Source organism: Eublepharis macularius, chromosome 5 (assembly GCF_028583425.1).
Source record: "Eublepharis macularius isolate TG4126 chromosome 5, MPM_Emac_v1.0, whole genome shotgun sequence".
Classification (NCBI taxonomy): Eukaryota; Metazoa; Chordata; class Lepidosauria; order Squamata; family Eublepharidae; genus Eublepharis; species Eublepharis macularius.
This window is the reverse complement of record NC_072794.1, coordinates 129,863,226-129,882,531: the sequence shown is the minus strand read 5'-3', so window position 1 is coordinate 129,882,531 and position 19,306 is coordinate 129,863,226. Positions and strand designations below refer to the sequence as shown.

At 41.2% G+C, this 19,306-nt stretch overlaps 1 protein-coding gene across 7 annotated transcripts in view; it reads left to right on the top strand.

Moving 5' to 3' along the window:
- Positions 1 to 19,306, top strand: part of PPFIA4 (PTPRF interacting protein alpha 4) — a 194,075-nt gene that overhangs the window by 172,391 nt on the left and 2,378 nt on the right. For 3 of the 7 annotated variants that reach the window (XM_054979371.1, XM_054979372.1, XM_054979377.1), the window contains exons 25-29: positions 505 to 602; positions 2,557 to 2,732; positions 4,976 to 5,044; positions 17,701 to 17,878; positions 18,831 to 18,925. In XM_054979371.1, the coding sequence (XP_054835346.1) occupies positions 505 to 602; positions 2,557 to 2,732; positions 4,976 to 5,044; positions 17,701 to 17,878; positions 18,831 to 18,889 (580 nt within the window). In that variant the 3' untranslated portion in view covers positions 18,890 to 18,925. Of the gene's footprint in view, positions 1 to 504; positions 603 to 862; positions 981 to 2,556; positions 2,733 to 3,633; positions 3,678 to 4,975; positions 5,045 to 5,519; positions 5,883 to 17,700; positions 17,879 to 18,830; positions 18,926 to 19,306 lie in introns of those variants that run through there. The other 4 variants (XM_054979374.1, XM_054979375.1, XM_054979376.1 and 1 more) reach the window with 4 other exon arrangements.

The following is a 19,306-nucleotide window of genomic DNA, read 5'->3' as shown; positions in this document are numbered from 1 at the left end:
CAGTTTCCTAAGGTTAAATCCTTAGGGAACAGAGACTGCTCTGCAGGGGTTACCAGTTAGCTGAGTGGCACATTCTTTGCACTAAGCCAGAATTCAAATAACACTAAGAGGCTCTAAACCTGAGTTCAGCAGTTTTACCAGAACCTGGGCTCTAAAGTAGCAAGTTTCTTGCATAGGTCTAAGGAGGGATGGAGTCTCTTGAATACTTACCAGTGTGGCTTTGCTTCTGCAGTATAAACAATACAATGTTTTTGTCAGCAACATAAATTACTATAGTTAGTTCCCATGGTGTTAATAAGCTCTTGAAACCAGTGATGATTGAAAAATAGCATCATATGCAGTGTTTGTCTCTCATTGTAAGTGATTGGGAGAGTGGATTTACATTTCGAACTGTGTAATTATACAGTGATCTTAGATTTTTATGATGTATCACTCAAGTAATTTTCAACTTATGAGGGATGCTATGAAAGGTCTTGTAGTAAAGTCTGTGTTGAAATCTTGCAGAACAAGCCTGCAATATGGTATTATGTGCCTGAAGAGACTGAATTATGATAGAAAGGAACTGGAGAGAAGGCGAGAGGAGAGCCAGCATGAAATCAAAGGTAGGTGACAAGGTAAAGATCTCCCTGCAGCAAATTGCAAAAGAAACAGTCCCTAATACCGAGTTCTTGGTGCCATTTTTGAAATCCAATGACTGATACTACAAAGGCAGAATCTGCTACAGGGTATTCAGTAGAGATCTGTGTACAAAAGGTGTGTTTGGAAAAAGAGTCAATTTTATTTCCAGAATTGACTATTTTCCTTATTTGTTCTCCCAATTGTCTGTCTTGTTTGTAGCATTTTGCTTATTTTCCCCATACAGAGAATTCTTGCTTTAAGTGAGAGGTTGGTAGCTTGTCTTTGGGTTTCTGAGGAAACAGAACAGGTAAATTTTTAGTTGGTTAATAATCTATCTTTTAATATGTTACGTAAATGTTCCCATTCCCCAAACCTTCAAAAATGTTAGGACTTTTCAGGAACATCATAATTTATCTTGAGAATGAGGTAAGTCGTATAATCAACAAAACCTAGTGTTCTTTTTTAGAAGGAAAGGCCGCGAAGTATGTGCTTCAATTTGGGATATAAGCCATTTCCACACATCCTTAAAAGGATGGCCCACTCACCAAACGCTGCCGGCATTTCTCCTTCATGCCACACGTCTCTGATTTCAAAACAGCAGCAGGCTTCTGTTTTTTCAGCACCTTTTCGGGGAACTCGGCAAATGTGTTCTCAGAAAAGGCGCCAAAGAAACGGAAGCCCAACAGCCTGCTGCCGTTTTGAAATTGGAGAGGTGAGGAGTTATTCAGTGAGTAGGCTGTCCCTTTAAGGACATGTGGAAACGGCTATAGAGAGTACTCTCAAGTACTGTGTTACCAGAGCCCAAACAAGAGTGCATTCAAATACTTTCAGTAGATTTACATGATGTATTTACATTCATTTCAACTGAGTATTACTTTTCTGGCCAGAAATAAAGAAATGGTGACTTTACCATAAAATGCAGAGTACAAATTGACAGGAGAACAATTTTTTTTCCAACACATTTGTACAGAATTATACAAATGTCTATGTCAGCATGTCTAGGCAGTCTGCATAGTGTTGATTAATGAGGGCAGATTTTAAGGCTTGGATCCTATGAGCGAGTTCCATGCATCCTAGATCGTTGCTGCTGTGAAATGCTCTTCCTCTTCCAACAGCAATTCCATTTTCATGAAGGCCCATTGAAAACTATTGAACTTGGTCATACAGAAGTTGTAGTGGAAAAATAATGCACAACAGAGACTATCTAGCCTGCATAGAACTCACTCATAGGATCCAAGCCATTGGCTTTTGTTAATTGATATACTCAGTAAAACTCCTCTGGATCAGTAAAACTTGTAGCCCTTGGGATTTTGTTTTGTTTCTTTATATTTTTGGTGTGATCTGGAGTGACAGTATGCTGTTAACAGTAATTATACTATTCTTACAGTAATATATTAACTATAAATGCAATGTGATGATACTAGGTATGGGATGTCAAAAGGATTTTTAAAAGCCAAAAGCATATGTACAGACAATGTGTCTAGTGCACAGTGTGGCACTGTGCCTACTGTTTCTGCTATAAATACCTCTATATTTTATAAGTTCTTTTTGTGCGATTAGAAACTTTGGAAAATAAATGTTCCCAGTTATGTGGTTGGGAATCTGTGTGTATACAATTCAGATGCATATAGGACCTGTGCCAGTGTGGGGATCAATGTGTGGATAAATATGCTTAAGTGAGAGGTAGAGCTAGTGGATGCAATCAGATCCGTGCTCTATACATGTGAATTGTGTATGTGCACACAGACCCATATATCTGTGTGTGTGTGTGTCATGTGATTAGTTCTAGGAGCAATATCATTTAACATTATTTATAAAACAATCTTCAACTATCCTTCCACAGTAGTTTTTTCTATCTTAGGCTGTTTATGGGGACTTGAAAACTGTTCTCAATGGTAGTTTTATCTTTCCTGAATCTATGGCCACACTGTCTTCTAGATGTGTTAGTCTGGACCAATGATCAAGTCATTCACTGGATTCAGTCCATTGGACTTAGAGAATATGCCAACAACATCATTGAAAGTGGAGTCCATGGGGCACTCATAGCTTTGGATGAGAATTTTGATCATAATAGTCTGGCACTTGTATTACAAATACCTACTCAAAACACTCAGGTAAGAAGAAATGTACCCTGATATTCCAGGACAAATGTCACATATGTCGTCTGTCTTTGAGTCTTGTATCTGCCATGTAATTAATGAAATTTCTGAGAACATGAAAAAAATCAAACAATATATCAATTGAAATCAGTCCCATTTGAAAAAAACTGGAGAATTCCTGTTTGTTTGGATGTGTGACAGTTTGTGCCTTGAACAAGTAAGGGTTCTACAAATCACGTTAATCTATTTCAACCACATTTCCCCTCTACTACACTCCACCTACCTATACTTCCTTGTACCTGTCCCACCAAAGCCAAACCTATGGAATCCCCTTTCATCAGTCAAGATAGCAAAATAGAATCTCCAGGTTCAAAGGTGACCTACCTTAGAACACCAGATGTTTATAACAAACTGGAGAGGTTATTCTGGTGTAAACTTTCCAAAGGCATGTGGCTAGTCACTGTTCAAAGTAGGATGCTGTATTAGATGGAGGCATGTGTCTTGCCTATGATCACAAACTGACTGCAAGATGTAGGCGGAGTAAGCCACAAATATCAAATTTCTAAAGCCTTTCTCCTTTCAATTAGTTTTCCCACAGAGATTATTCATTTCCCTCTCAAATCAATTATCAATTCATCTATCACAAAATATCTACATCTTACCCAGATACACCTCAACACTAACTTTCCATTCAGATGTTCCCATTCAATAAATTTACTACAAAAATTTCACTACCCCTTCACTACCAAAAACTTTCTCCCAATGTCTCCCTCAGACTCTCTCTCCCTTTTGAAATGAAAGAAAATACCTGTTTTTCTCACACATCTTTTGATCACAACCAGACAGTGCAAAGTAGCTCTGTGTCTTGAGTCATGCCACCTAAATCTGTGCATTAACACTGGCTTCCTACCTCCAGCTTGAAGAGGTGGGAGAACAAGATGCCAGAATCTGAAACACTGAGTAAGTGATCCAGTCAACAGCCTTTTGTCTCCTAGTGCTGCCATGACTCATCCCTCCTTCACAACCCATGCATAGACATTGATAGGGCACTTAAAAACATAAAACAAACCCTGCTGAAACTTGGATCAGACCAGTGTTCCATCTAGTCCAGCATCCTGTCTTAACACAGTGGTCAACCAGTTATTCTGGAAGGTCAATAACAGTGCATAAAGGCTGAAGTGTTCCCCTGATGTTGTCTCCTGGCATTGGTATTCATACTGCCTCTGAATGTGGACCATTCCCTTGAGTCGCCACAGCTAGTGACCCATCCTCCATGAATCTGTCTAATCCCTTTTTAAAGCTGCCTGTTCCTGTGGACATCATTGCATCCCCTGGCAAATTCCACATTTTAATTATTCATCATTCGTCATGTGAAGAAGTATTTCCTTTTGTCCATCATGGACCTACTGCACATCAACTTTGCTGGATGCCCTGAAGTTCTAATAAAAGTTAAAAGTTCCACTCCCCCTACCCTGTGCATAATTCTATAAATCTCTATCATGGACCCCCTTAAGTATCTCTTTTCTAAACTAAAAAGTCCTATACTCTTCAGCTTTTCCTCACATGAAAGGTGCCAACCCCTTAATCATCTTGGTTGCCGTCATTTGTACTTTTTCCAGCTCTGTGATATCCTTTTTGAGATATGTTGACCAGAACTGCATAGACTATTCCAAATGAGACCACACCATAGATCTATACAGGGAATTACAATATTGGCTGCTTTATTTTCAATCCCTTTCCTAATAATTCTCAGTAAAGAGTTTGCCTTTTCACTGCTGTGGCACACTGGATTGACACTTTCATTGAGCTATCCCCTATGTCCAAAGGTCTCCTTCCCTCCCAATGTCAGCAAGTTCAGAGCTCACTAGCATATACTTGAAGTTGGGATTTTATGTTCCAGTGTGCATCATATTACACTTATGCACACTGAATCTCATCTGTAGGGACAGCAAGGAGTAAACCTATTTGCTCAGCTGCATTGGTAACAAGAAGCATTCATTTTTATTGTGTGTTTGCAGTTCGGCTCCCTGTGCATGCTGAAGGTTCTTTACAATTGATGCTAGCCTTAAGTAACGTTCATAGATGTTCTGATGTTTATATATTTTAAAAATGCTTAAAGTTCAGGTATGTTCCAAGAAGGCAAAGCAGCTTTTAGGAAATGCTTGATGATTTCCTATAACTATAATGTTCCTAGTGTTAGTGTAAGTTGCTTCCTTTTGATAGACCTTTACTGTAGTCTTATCTAATGTTATTTCCAGGCACGGCAGGTGATGGAGAGAGAATTCAACAATCTGCTTGCCTTGGGCACTGATAGAAGGCTTGATGATGTGAGTACCAAGTACTATGCTCTGACTAAATCATGTTGGGAATTTGAGAAATTTGGGGCACATGGTATTGGGTAAGAAATTGACAAAACAAATGCAGTACTGGAAATATGGCTGGCATTGTAGTTATCTTTCATAAATGGAACATTGTAGTGCTCAAGTTCTGTGCAGGGAAAAAATAAAATGTAGGCATGCTGCTCAGGGAGATTCCAGATTGCAAAGATGGGGTCCCTCTTTCATTCCTTGTGGAAAACGGGTTGTTGTAGCAGAGCCTATGCTGTTTCCTTTTCTTGTTAATTTTCAAGGAAATCCTACTTGCCAGATACTAGGTCATTGGTAACAAACTAACTTGCTCTTTTTTTTAGGAAGCAGGATATCATTTCTTCTTTAGTTTAGCTTAAAACTTTATCAGTTGGATAGAGCTAAACAAAGTCTGAGCAGCCACATAGTTTAATATAATCTAAATTCATCCCATTAGTCAAAATGCTGCAAGTCTATATGTAGACAAATCCTCAGTCTGTATACCATGGAATCCACTCACTAAGAAGTGATAGGAACAACACTGTTTCATACTGCTCTGGACAAAGATCTGAAGACCAGTGATGTTGCCTTCCTTTGGGACCTCATAGTCCTCATCTGTTACCACTACCTGTCATCCAACCCCATGAAGTATGGAGCTGCTCTCCTTCTCAACTTTATGATGGCCGGCTATCAGAGTTTCCACAATCCAGTTGCTCTGGGGAGTATAATATTTGTTTGCTTTGTGAAACAATGTCACACTGCTTGCTGTACTAAAATACCTATGTTATTCAGTCAATAAATACAAATGCTGGACTGAGAATACACTGAAGGGTTTCTTTAAACTTGGGGATCGGAGACCATTTCACTTCAGATGCCAGTTCTGCATGAGCATATTTAATTTATCCAGTAAAAGAATCTGAACACACGTCCCCTTGGAGCACGGTGGGCCAAGAGAGGAAAAGTGGGGAAAGGAGCCATAAAGCCTTCTGCAATGTTTGTTGTTTCACAGCTAAAGGGAATGCTAACTGTTCTGTAAGTACTCCTGAAAGTGAGAAATAGGGAGCAGATTAGAGTGTGGAAGTGGCACAGTCCAACGTGAGACATTTCTAAGCTCCTATAAAGATGGGTGAGTAGGAGGAACAGACAGATTTGAAGTGCAGTATAGGTGAACAGAAGGGAAAGTAAAATTCTCCCACCTTCCACAGTTGCTTCTTCCTAGCTATTCCTTCCCCCACCCCCCAACCTGGACTTATTTGGATTCACAGAGTACCATCAGGAGCAGACAGGCTAGAGAGAAGCAATGTTAGTAGAAGGTGTTGAGTGAAAACATGGTCAAAGAAAGAGTCCAGCATTTTCTTTTTGCTTGCTCATACTTTCCCACAAATTCTTGACATTTTATTTTTTGTACATCTGCACTCAGTGTTGGTTTCATGAGCAGCTAAAAGTATGAAGTATGAATGAAACCAGCACATATTTGCAGACAGGTGTGCATCTTATTGTTAGGTTTACACTTGGTGGCAAACCCCGGGTCTGGTTCTGGATAACGAGTGAAACAGCTTCTTCTTTTGAAGGATCCAGATATGACACATTAATCTAGGAACAGGGATCAGAATGAGGTGTGGATTTGCACCCATTCTTCATGGTCTGTTCAGGAGTATATTAAACGGAAAAACAATGGAGATAGACCTAACCCTTGAGGGCAGTTTTGCACATGCCTCACCAACACCGAAAGCTGTCAGATTTAGTATATCTGGTCCTTCCATGCCTTGGAAAGAAGAAAGAGTTCAAGATCCTGTTTCTCATGAAATCCTTAAAATAACATGACATTTAAAAGCAGTCATGGTGGGATCATCACATATAACAGAAGAGGCAGACTTTGAAAAGGTAAGTGTACCTGCAAAGCTTCCCTGCATTTCTACAACCAGAATCATGAAGGGAATCCATTGAGGTGAAGCCTATATTATCAAAAGTATAGCCATGAAGAAAAATCTGAAGCACCAAAAACTGTACACAACTATATATGGAGCAAATAGAACTTTTACAAGTAGCCACTCCACCACCACCCAGTGGCTCAAGCAGTAATGCTCCATGTGGCACTTGAAGCACTTATCTAGGTAGTGTGGCCAACACCAGGTAATCCACTGTCAAGCCCCAAAATGAGTTTTTAAAAAAATAAATAAAAATAAAGTACTTTGGGTGATTTTCATCTTCTGCTGTCTGAGTCGTGACTCTCTATAAAACAAACAATCCTCTTTCAAATTTATTAACTAGGGGTTTGAAAGATTAAGATTATACCCTATATTTCAATTGTAATAACTTTTAAAGTGGTTTTAAACTTTAATGTTTTGGACATTTTGATTCTACTATCAGCAGGAACAGTTTGATATCTGTATATTTTGATTCCCAGGAATTTTCCACTCTGCTTTCTCTGGATGGCATATACTTAAATTCATAGTGTCATTCATTCCTTCACTATGGAATCTAAGGTACATGTCCTTCTGGGACAGTTCCAACTGTTTTATGACAATCTATGTGGAAAGGATAAGTTCCAAAGCAGATAGAACACTCCTCCCTTATGAAGTGTATATCCTGAAATACTTTTGAGTTCAAGTGGTTCTACTAATTGCATTCTTTATCAAAACCCCTAGCATTGTCAGCAAGCTATTCTGTTATCTTGGGTGAAGCTACATGACATTGGTCTGTATTCTATGATTCTACTAAGCAAAGTTTGAAGGATTTTTCCAGCCTAAAGAGACTGCCTCCAACTTAAATAGCTCTTCCTCCAATTGAAGAGTGTCTTTGACTGGAGGAAGTTCCTCCAGCCTAAGATAGGAAACTGCATGCTGAAATTAGCTTATAAATTATTCATGACTAAGGAGATGTTCCTGGAATCACACAGTTGTTATTGGCAAAGCACTTAGAGTGTGCTAATTGTCTTTCCAAAATCAAAACTGGGCACAGTAATCTCCTGAAGGATCTACCCAGCCTTAACACCAAAGAACAAGGCTTAATTTGCAGGATGAAGCAGCAGAGACGTAGTTTGAAGGCTGCTTCAATCACAACCTATTTTCTTATACAGAAGATCATCGCTGTAGGAAATAAATTCATATAATTGTGTAGGGATGCCCACTAAAAAAAATCAGTATTTTTCAGATGTGGCTATCAAGAATCCAATAAATGTATTCCTGATATTTTGGTCTCAAAATACCAGTTTAGTATTTGGATTTTTTTTCCTGGGAATCTGAATCTATTTGGCTCCATTATTCCCCATGGGGGAATCTTTCTGGGAGATGAGGAATATTTTTTGAGGAAACTACACCAAAATTACAGCGGAGTGTGGGCTGGGTGTCATTTCAAGAAAATTGGGTCAACCGGTCCAATTCCATGGGCCCCTGAACATGGTGCCCCCAGCCACTCTCCGTTGTTTCCTTTGAGGGGGGGGGAATCCAATGCTTTTTCCAGGGCAGGAAAGCCAATGCCAAACACACAAAGAGCAACTACTGATCCAAAGCCTCCCTAAAAGAACTAACAAAGCCCATCAGAACCAGAAAATCACAGTGGACCCCAACCACTCCTGAGGCTGCAGCTGTTTGCAACAGCTTCCCCTCCCCCCTTGGCTTTTGGAGGTTTCCTTTCGTGGGCTACAGCAGGGAGGAGGGATGGGAGGTGACCCTCACAAGCAAATGCAGTAAGTTAGGGAGAGCCTGTGATTGGACAGACAGTTGAACAATGGTCTGAATCAGGACTATTGGCCTGTCACGGTCAGTATTGTCACAACCCATACACAATATAAAAGCAGTAGAAATACATTTAAAAGCAACTAGAAACCAGAGCTGTCAAAGTAGCAAGACACTAGATTGGAAAAATACATAACATAATTATGAATGCATAAAATCTATGAAGAAAGATAGATTTCGTAAGTAATTGGTCTGGCAAATCTTTTGGCAGCAACCCCTTTGTCAGAGTCTGCACATGAGCCTCCTTTCCAACTACTGTACCAATGCATGAACTTAAAGATCCCATGGCATCAGGATCAGTACCATCAGTCTATTCTGGGCTCTTTCCTTGTAGGGGCAGCAAGAAAGAAGATATTTGGAGGGGAACCTGTTTAATTAGCCAAATGCTGGAGATTGTCAGCTGAAAATCCAGGCCCCCTTCAATGTTTCACCCTAAATATCGTGCTCTTCTACATATAAATCTATACATGGCTACTTTGACAGAATGTTTTCCTCTGCTTTTCCCCCCTCTGCTTTTCCCTCTACGTTTACATCCGAAGTTAAATGCTGTTTTGGGGAGCATCCATACAGCAGTGTCCTTTAATCTTTCATATTTTCCAGTTTTTCCCTGTTCTTAGTCCACTCTTTCTCAAACCTGCTTTACTATGATATTTGGGGGGCGGGGGGAGAAACGCAGTCCAAGCTTGTTAGCATGCTGTCTGGGTGGGAAAGTTCTTATTTTCAAAGGCCACCATTTCCCCTGCATACCCATAAAGGGCAGTTTGATTTTTTAAAAATTATATTGCTATAGCTAAGCCCTGAAAAAGCCTACTGATGCAGGAAAGTACACAGAACTCCCATGTGGATGCTCCATCGCCAATGCAATTGGCTTGCAACAGCAGCAGGTACACAACAGACAACTCTTGCTATGTGGATGCAGCTTAACTTTAGTCCTGGAAAGGAGGAGTTTGGCAGTTGAGGGATTACAGTTTGTGTGGCCAAACCACCCAGAAAGCCATCCTGCTGCTGTCAGTGAAAGTGGAAGGGAAAACGAACTAGATCACAAGGAGAATGGCAGTGTCGGGTGAAGAACCTGGGCCAAAATGTTGTAGCTGTAGAGAGTACATTATGTCTTCTCATTCAGGAGAACCAAAAGGCCCCCCTCATTCAGGGGGCCAAAATGTATCTGGTGAGTTGCACAACAGCACTAATTTCCTGGTATTTTTAACAGGCACAGATAATGGCCTGTTCTCAGAGATAATAAGAATTTTGCTGAGAAGTTCTGATGAAGCTGACTTTCATTGTTCATGATCGTTAAGACTCAGCCAGTTTGCTGTTACTGGTCCTAATTTAAATGGGTGTGGTGTAGGTGTATATATGTATGTGCGTCTGTGTGTGGTTGGTTTGTCCTTTCTGGATGAACTAATATAGGGATTCCCAGCCTTTTAGAGCCTGCAGGCACCTTTCAAATTCTAACATGGGGTGGTGGGTGCAAGCTCGGGAAAATGCAAAATGCCTGCTGCAGGAGGCAGAGCCAACCGTAGAATGTTAGGGAGTAAGGTTATGCATAACTCTAATACTAACTTTTCAACACTTGAGGCAGAAACTTTAACAGGATGCCCTTTAAAATGCACACATGGTTTTGTTTTTTGTATAGATGCAGCTTACTTTGACTTGGGCAGTGATGTAATGACAGCTGCTGCCAAAACATTTTTAAATATCTGCACAGCCAATCAGGTCTTCAGTGGTCAATCAGAAGCCTTCCTGGGCAGAAGCCCCACCTGCCCAACCCACTTTTAAAAAACAGTTGGCAGGCACCGAGAAAGGTGTTGATAGATGCCAGGATGGTCATGGGCCGCCACACTGGGGACCCCTGAATGAATGGTTTAACATTTAAAGTGCTAAATTGGAATCAGCCTTCATTAGTGTGGATGATACATCTTTTTTTATTTCACCATTCATCCAAGGAGCTCAGGGTGACATTTTAGACTCACCACAACCCTGTTAGCTTTATGACTGTATTTGAACCCAGATATCTTAACAGTCTAGAATTTCACACAAAGTGGAAAACCTAATTGAAACGCCAATCCAGCGTATGTGATTGCAGGGTTTTCCCTCTACAGGAAGCATTTCCATTTTTCACCTGGGAATGGACAACCTGTAAAATTTCAATTCTTTTGTCAGGTTCTTTAACTTGCTCTAGTTAATCTTTGCTCTGTTCCTTTCATAACCTTTGTTTCCAAAATGTCTGCCAAGGATGATTGTTCTACCTAAGAATGACACCTAATCTACATTTGTTTTTTGTGCCTGTTTTTTTAAAAATGTATACTTCTTTATCATCTGGTTTTTAATTAGCTGAAATGTGTTCTGTTGTGTGGCATTTTCTCCCTTCCCATATGAAATGATGTGAGGTGCCAACCTTGCCACCATTTTGAATTTTTTCTCCTAAACATTACAGAACTCTAATTTCTTCTGAGATTTTGTAGAAATTAGTGTGAGAATCCTTACGAGCGAAGGATTGTAAGCTTGCTCTCATTTGACTCTGAATATGACCTTTCTGTGTCTACTTATGTGATTAAATGGATTGTTGTATTATACACTGTTAGCAAATTTTAAATTTTATAAATAAAACTAAGGAGTATTAAATGCCTTGGCAGCTAAAGGTACAGTGGCCCATCTGAAGTGCTAGCAAGCAATTACTACATTTTTAAGAAACATTTTAGTAGGGAAATCTAAGAATACATGCCCGGGAGCTGGTAAAAGAATCTCTGCTTGGGCCTGAGTTTGTCTTCAAATGCAGATACTACAGAGGCTACAATCTCACTATACTACATGCCCCTCACTATTATTTCATAAATATTCTTCAGGAATATACTAACTTGCATATGACACAGAAGTGTTGTCAAAGCTGAGTGTTACTTAGCAATAATTCACCATTATAGTTATCTTGATAACGGTTATTCAGTTTGGGGAATGGAACGTTCACATTCCTAGAACATTTCTAGAATCATAAAAGGGGCATTCATATAGTGAAATAGGGTCAGTTTCTGAAACCATAGGTTAGGATATAGCCATTTTGCTGGGTGCTGAGCTCTTTGCATTATTGAAACTGAACATCTGTTCTCAAAAGGAAACTGGCATGTTGAAAATACACTTTGAGATGATCCATGCTGAACTGGCTACAGGGCAAAGAGTCCAGTGACTGTTTCACCCAGTGCTCAACTTACAAATGAACCCACGTTTGTTAAGTTTCAGATCAGTAGCTGTGTTCGTCTGCAGATTTGTATCTGATGAAGGGAGTTTGACTCTTGAAAGGTTATATCCAGGAAATCTTGTTGTTCATAGTTGTCCCTGCATTGGGACTGCACAGTTGCAGGCTGGCCTCGGAGAGAGATGTCAAGCTTTAGGACCCTGCGAGGGGCAGCATCTCCTCATGACACATGCATGCCTCTTTTCCAACCAAAACAGGGTGGTGTGAGGCAGAGCTCCCCTCATTCCCTCAGTTCTTTTTTTGCCACCGTCGAGAGATGATTATTTCCTTTCCCTGCATTTATCATTTTCCTGTTCTTCAAACGATCATTGTGTCTCAGAAGGCATTCAAAAGATGCTCCAAGTGTGACACAGACGAGCACGAATTATGCATAATCTGTTTGGGTGAATCCCATAATGTGATGGGCTGCCGCCACTGCCAGTGCTTCACACCTAAGGCCAGGAGTGATAGGGCCGTGTGCCTAAAAGCTGCCTTATGGGAGAAGATGCAGTTGAGCACTGACAGCCCAGCAGCAAAGACATCTGTCGTGCAAGAACCAATGTCTGGATCTGATTGTCCACCAGTTCCAAAGACTCCATCCCGACACCATTCATGAACCTTATTGGTTCTGATCTCAGATCCAATTGCCAGTCATTTGCTGGCCCCAAGGCCCATGACTCCAGAATGGCACCACTGTTGGCACCCATCTACCAAGCACTCAACTTCTAAGCCCCTGGCTGAAAAAGCGAAGACTTAAAGCAAACACCCTAAGTGAGCCACTTCTACCTCTTACCATAGGGGAAGCAGACACACCACGCCAACCTGCACAGTTAGCTTGATCCGTGAGGAGAACCCAATTGCTATTCCCCATACGCCATCTCCACCCTACACCCCATCTCACACGTTCAGCATAGGGGACCTAATCTCAGATCTGTCAGCGTTCCAATGTCAGATCCATCCTAAATACCAATTCTGGTTCTACAAATGATACCTACAACACCTCCCTGATCAACACAAACTGTTCTGTCTTCCTCAGTTCCATGGTTGGCCCAGCCAACTCCGCAATCATCCCAATTGGGAAGCTGGCAGGATCCCTTCCACCTTCTATAGCAAGTAGCCACTTTCCCCTCTCAAGATCATTCATCTATGCTTCTGACCCTGTCGGATCCAAGTTCTTGGTTCCCAGTGCCTCCACTGTGTTCTGAATCCAAAGATGAATCTCTATCACGAATGAAAAAGAACCAACAAACGGCCAGATCACTAAGGGTCACAGGACCATCTCAAGACCATCTCAACCATCCTCTTACAGGTACTGTTACCAGCACCATCAATAACAGCCGCAGCAAGTGCACTACTGCATTCCAAGATACTCTGTGCAACAATACTATCTACAGAGGTTGTACTCCTCATCGTGTTCTCAGAATTCCAGGAGACCTACTAGATCTAGGCCCAAGCAACGGCAATCTCAGTTCCCAAGATCCTCACAAGTGGAACAAAAATCTCTCTTGTGACTATATGAGTCCAAAGGGTCCCCCCACTGTCTGCTTCAATGATAGACTGAGCCCCTTCTTTTCAGCTTGGCAGAACATCACTGATGATTCCTGGGTCCTTGCCATTGTTAAGTGGGGCTACAGATTACATTTCAAAGAGCTTCTTTCTCTAAGCCCTCTAACAACAACCTGTTCGGACTATCCAAAGGAACTTGATTTGTCAGTAATTGATCTCCTGTCAATGGGAACAATAGAAGCAGTCCAGGAACAAGGCACCTTGTTGGGTTTCCACTCAAGATATTTTTTAGTTCCTAAGACAGACAGGAGAGTGAGGCCCATTTTGGACCTGTGGGATTTAAACAAATTTATTAAAAGTTGCGAAGTTTCACATGTTAACATTATCCAAGGTTATGCAATTATTGCAATCTGGTAAAAATAGGAGAGTATCACAGTAAATGAACCAAAATGCAAAAAACAACCATTGCCGTGATATGCTTACTATGTAGAATATTTTATGCCACAATAAAAGTAATTTTATACAATTTATAAAAAGTCTCTTTATATGTAATGTTTAAAAGCATATATTCCGTTATGGTTACATGTGTGAAAGGTAACACATCAAAAACACTTTTGCAATAGACAAACAAAGTGCCAAGTATATAACAATTTTCTTATATAAAAAATGTTCTTATATAAATATAAAGTGCTTGTGCCTATAGATGACAAATTAATGTCTAAACAAGTAACCAATTTTATAATTCAAATACTATCTTTCTGAATGGTGCAGTATGTATCAAAGTTCAAAATTCTTCATAGGATGATCCAACAAGTAAAATTCTATGTAAAGAGTAATAACTGCGAAGGGAAGCCAGCAAATTCGCCCGTTTCAAATCTTCATCCTGGCAGTTATTAATGTAGTAATAATAAAGTACAAAGATAATCAAGAGCTTCAAAAAATGTTCAGTATGTTCCAACAACATCAGCAGCCTACCAGTCTTCCAGCAATGAGGTTTTCCTTAGGTTGACCTGTTTGCCTCAGCTTCCAACGCCAAGGCAGACAGTTTCCACATGATAGCGGGCAGCGACCCCAGGTCCCTAGGGGACACTTTTCAGATACCTTCGGGCCATGTACTCTTTTATGCATTTTCCCCTACTCCCTTCCTGCTCAAAGTCCTGTGCAGGGTTTGGGAGTTCAAAATGCATTGTATCATAATAGCTCCCTTCTGGCGGCAACAGGAATGGTTCTCTACCCCTCTCGCTATGGCATACATACATCTGCCACCCAAACCTGATCTCTTCAAAGGCCAGGTTTTTCACCACGATGAGATAAGACTCAGGCTGACAGCATGATTCTCAATCCCCAGAGGAAAATTTTCCAAGGAAGTAACACAAATCATATTAAATGCCTGCAAGATTTCTACCAGTATCTCATACGGCCACAAATGGAACCATTTTGCTGTCTGGGCTGCCCAGAAAGGAGACTCTCCATTCCACTATTCTAGATTATCTAGCCTCCCTACTAGGAGAAGGGCTATTAGTCTTATCCATATCCACCTTCCATGAGCCAATAGATGGTAAAACTGTTTTATCACACTATGTTTCTAAACAATTCTTGAAAGGGCTTCTCAACACCTTTCCCCCAAGGTCCATTCTAGTCCCGCAGTGGAATCTATCATTAGTCTTGTCAAGACTCATGCTAGCTCCTTTTGAACCCATGGCCTCCTGTACTGTAGCTCTCCTCTCTTGGAAAGTAATCTTCCTGGTTGCCATCATGCCAGCCAGAAGAGTAGGGGAGTTTACAGCCCTCAGAAATGATCCACCCTTCACTCAATTTTATCCTAAAAAGATAATTTTGCATACAAGTTTGAAATTCCTCCCCAAGGTAGTCTGTAGATTCCACATGTCCCAATGCATCACCTTATCTGTATTCTTTCTCTCACCAAGCTCTGGAGCTGAATGGACACTATACAAGCTCAATGTTAGAAGAGCTTTATTATATAACTAAGAACCAAACATTTCAGAAAGTCCAACATCTATTTGTCTGCTATGCCTGGTCCTGTAAGGGCCAAATAATATCATCCCAATCCCTCTCGAGATGGATAACATTTGCAATTCGATTATCTTATGAACAAGCAGGCATTTCCTACCTAGTGCCAGTCACTGCCCACTCCACTAGAGCTCAGGCCTCATCAACTGGGTGGTGGAGTAGCAGCGGTGGCGGTAGCCTCAGCAGCTCTTTCTGCCGCTGCTCGCTGCTTGCCAGCTTCATGAACCCTTCCCTGACTCTCTACCTCCCGTCCACCTGCTGCTCTGACATGCCTTCCCACCCCCGCCCCCAAGCTCCCCAGAGCTTGAGCAGATCTTGAGCAGATCTTGAGCAGATCCGCTATGCTCAGCTTTTCTTTCGAGAACTTGGAGGTGGGGGGAGAGGGCATGTCAGAGCAGTGGGAGGACGGGAAGGAAAAGTCAGCAAAGAGAACCTGAAGAGAGGAAAACCCAAGCAGATATGCTTTGCTTGACTTTTCTTCCAGCAGCGGCAGAAAGCAGGAGGCCAGGAGGGAAAAGTCAGCAAAGAAAGTCTGAAGAGAACTACTTGGAGGGTGGCTGGAGGAGAGCCTACTGAAGTCTCTGCGAGTCTGGCATCTCTGGTTATGAAGGGGATCATTGTAAGGCCCCGGGATCTGATTAATCACAAACCTAATGAATTGTTTTGCGAAATGGGACAATTTCATGAAAGTTCGTGTGTCGTGGAACACAACGAACCATGAAACTCAGGGTTCATTTTTTCCCCCGTTTTGTGCCCATCTCTAATTGTGATACATGCAGGTGCATATAATAAAGCAGTCACAAAATTCCTTCACCATTCTGATCTTTGGGTGGAACCATTCAGTTCACATATATGTATGCTGTAAACTGCTTTGAGCACTAAATATGGTAAAGAGGTGTTATGTAAGTTAAACAAATAAAGATGTCACATGCCTGTTTGGTTTTGAAAATTAACCTTTGGAGAAAATGTAAAAAGTGCAAGCTGTAGGAGATGGCCTAGCAAATTTGTTCAAGCAAACAAACCTTGATAAATACTTTGTATGCAACTTGATCTAGGATAAGCAAGGGAGACCAACAGGTGAAAAGGTGCTGTGGTACCTTGGAGATGGGCTATCATTGATAGTTTCTTAGTAGCTTAGTAACATGAATGTCTTCACGTGGAAATATTTTGTGGAGATTGCTGGAGCAGAGTGGGGTTATTCAAGAACAGACTGGATGCCTTCAAGACTCTGCCCATTTCTGAAAGCAGGTTAGCATTGATGCCTACAGGTTCTAGGTTTCATCATTATAAAATGCATGCCATGATTTTAGTAGGGACTTTTGTGATGCTTTTCAAACATCATATTCTATACAGGCAGCCATACAATAGATGCACAATTACACAACAACAACCGTGGGCTGGAAGCTCATTTTGATGGGATTATTTGCTCTGTTAATATGCAGTTTCTTATCAACAGAGGAGCCATTTGGTTTTGGAATATAATGAATGTGGGGATGAGGGGTTGTGATAATTGATTTTTCAAAACCAGTAACAGGGTAGCAAGATTCAAATCTAGTGGCACCTTATAGACCAATGAGATTTTCAGGGTAGTTCTACTGCAGACTGACATAAGTACTCACCTGATAATAGGATACAGAATCCTCATGATTATTTGACTACTTGCGTGTTTCTTAAAGCCCCATCCTTGATTTTTAAACATAAAAGAATTAAACTCCTATCTTCCTATCAGGCTTCCTGGCTTGATTCTTCCTAAAGGTTCTTCTGTTCACCACCTGATATTGGGAGGAGGAGGGAATCTTAGTATTGTGGCATGTTGTTCTAGGGTCCAAGAGCCTGGCCTCAGACATGTTCATGTTGGGGACTTTTCATACAATCAGGCTTTACAATGCAGGTATAGTCTGAACATGTCCTTACATAGGCTTGCTTGCTTGCAATAAAGGCTTTCTTGATCACTGTATTTTTCATTCCATCTGTCCATTCCGTTGATGCAGGATTAATGATATTATTCTGCTGTTGCAGCCTCCCTGAGCTACACTTTTTTGTAGTACAAGGGGGCATGAGCTCTTTTTTTCCCTTCTACTTGCTCTGCCTGATCACTTGGCTTGATGCACAGCATAATTTCCCTTCCCCTACAGGGTGATGATAAGAGCTTTCGGCGGACCCCTTCTTGGCGAAAACGTTTCCGACCACGAGAGTTTCACAGCATCAATATGCTTAGTGGGTCAGCAGAGACTCTCCCAGCAGGGTTTCGGGTGACTTCCTTAGTACCTCTGCCGCCTCCTTCAGCACCACCGAAGAAAATGCCACCAGAAGGTAATGTTTAGTTTTTAGGGTCTTTTGTTCTTATGTATGGGATAAACAATTCCAAACTAACATCTCCTGTCTTTCAGGTATTTGAATGCTGCATGGTGTGCCATTGTTGATAGAAATCTTAAAGGCAGCCATGAGAGAGTGGGGAGATCACATTGCTGCAGGGGAAGTTTGTAAAAAATCCCATCCTTTCACTTTTTTGCAAGACAAGTCATCCCCCTGGAATGGCTGCTTGCCCTGCAGGGCCAAACATACATGTGTCTATAGGACGCTGGTATTCCTCTCTCCACCACCTCAGCAAACAACAGTTCTTGCCAGGAGGTGTGGGGAACAATTTGCATTGGGAAAATGGCATGGAGGAAAGGGTGTGTTTGTTTGTTTAAAGCCTCCCTTTGCACCACACCCCAGATGGATGTTTTCATCCTAAATAGGAATGGGGTAGTTTGTCTTATAGTTCCTTTAACATGAGAGCAAAGATATAAAAGGAACAATTTTATGAGTGGTTTCTTTTACATTTGACTCTGGCCTAAGCCCTTGTCAATAGAATATGTTATTTGGGTTCAAAAGAACTCTAAAAATCTGGAGTATGAAACCATTCTCTACTTCAGCCAAGTTTTGGGACTGCCCCAACTCTATCCATTTGAAGACCATGTATAACATTGTCTAGCTCTCTTGAGACTTCATTTTTGTCATTCATTCATCCAAATTTTCCTCAGTTTTTACTCTTTGAGGCCATAAACTGATTGTTCCAGTCTCCTTCCCGTGCCAGCGTTCTACATTTTCACACCTATTAATAGCATCAAATGGTAGCTCTTTATAGTCAAAATATTATAATTGCTTGAACAAAAGCATCTTCATCCTCAACAGGCAGCCCGAGTCTAATGGTTTGCTTCGCATGAGTGCTGTGTCCTCATTAATTGCATGCTTTTGTGTGTTGTTGATGAATGGTTTGCAGTTGGTGCATCTGGGTCCCAAAGACTGGAGACGTCTACAGTTCGTACATACTCCTGCTGAAATTCAGTTTCCAATGAGACTTGGCCCAGGCCCCAGGTAAGTTTAGAAACTAGGACAGAGCAGCTACAGTCACAGTACTTCACAGAACTTCATGGAGGAAACTACAATTTCTGTACAACATGCTTTTAAGTGTATTCCCTCTGTGCTTCCAAACGTAGCTCTTCTTGTCTTAGGCCTTGTTTTCAGGGAAGCCTCCTTTGCTGCTGGAAGTGCAGGAAACAGTTTGAGGATAAAGGATGTCACGCTGGGCACATGCGTGTATGTGTGTGCATAGACTCCAGCATCTACACTGACCCACAATCTATTCTTGTCTGTATATCAAACCGGAGAACTTAGTATATGTGCCATGTGGCTTTTGGCAATCAGGTTAATTGATTTTTGATGGATGCTACCTATTTGGCTCTAATGTAGTGGCTG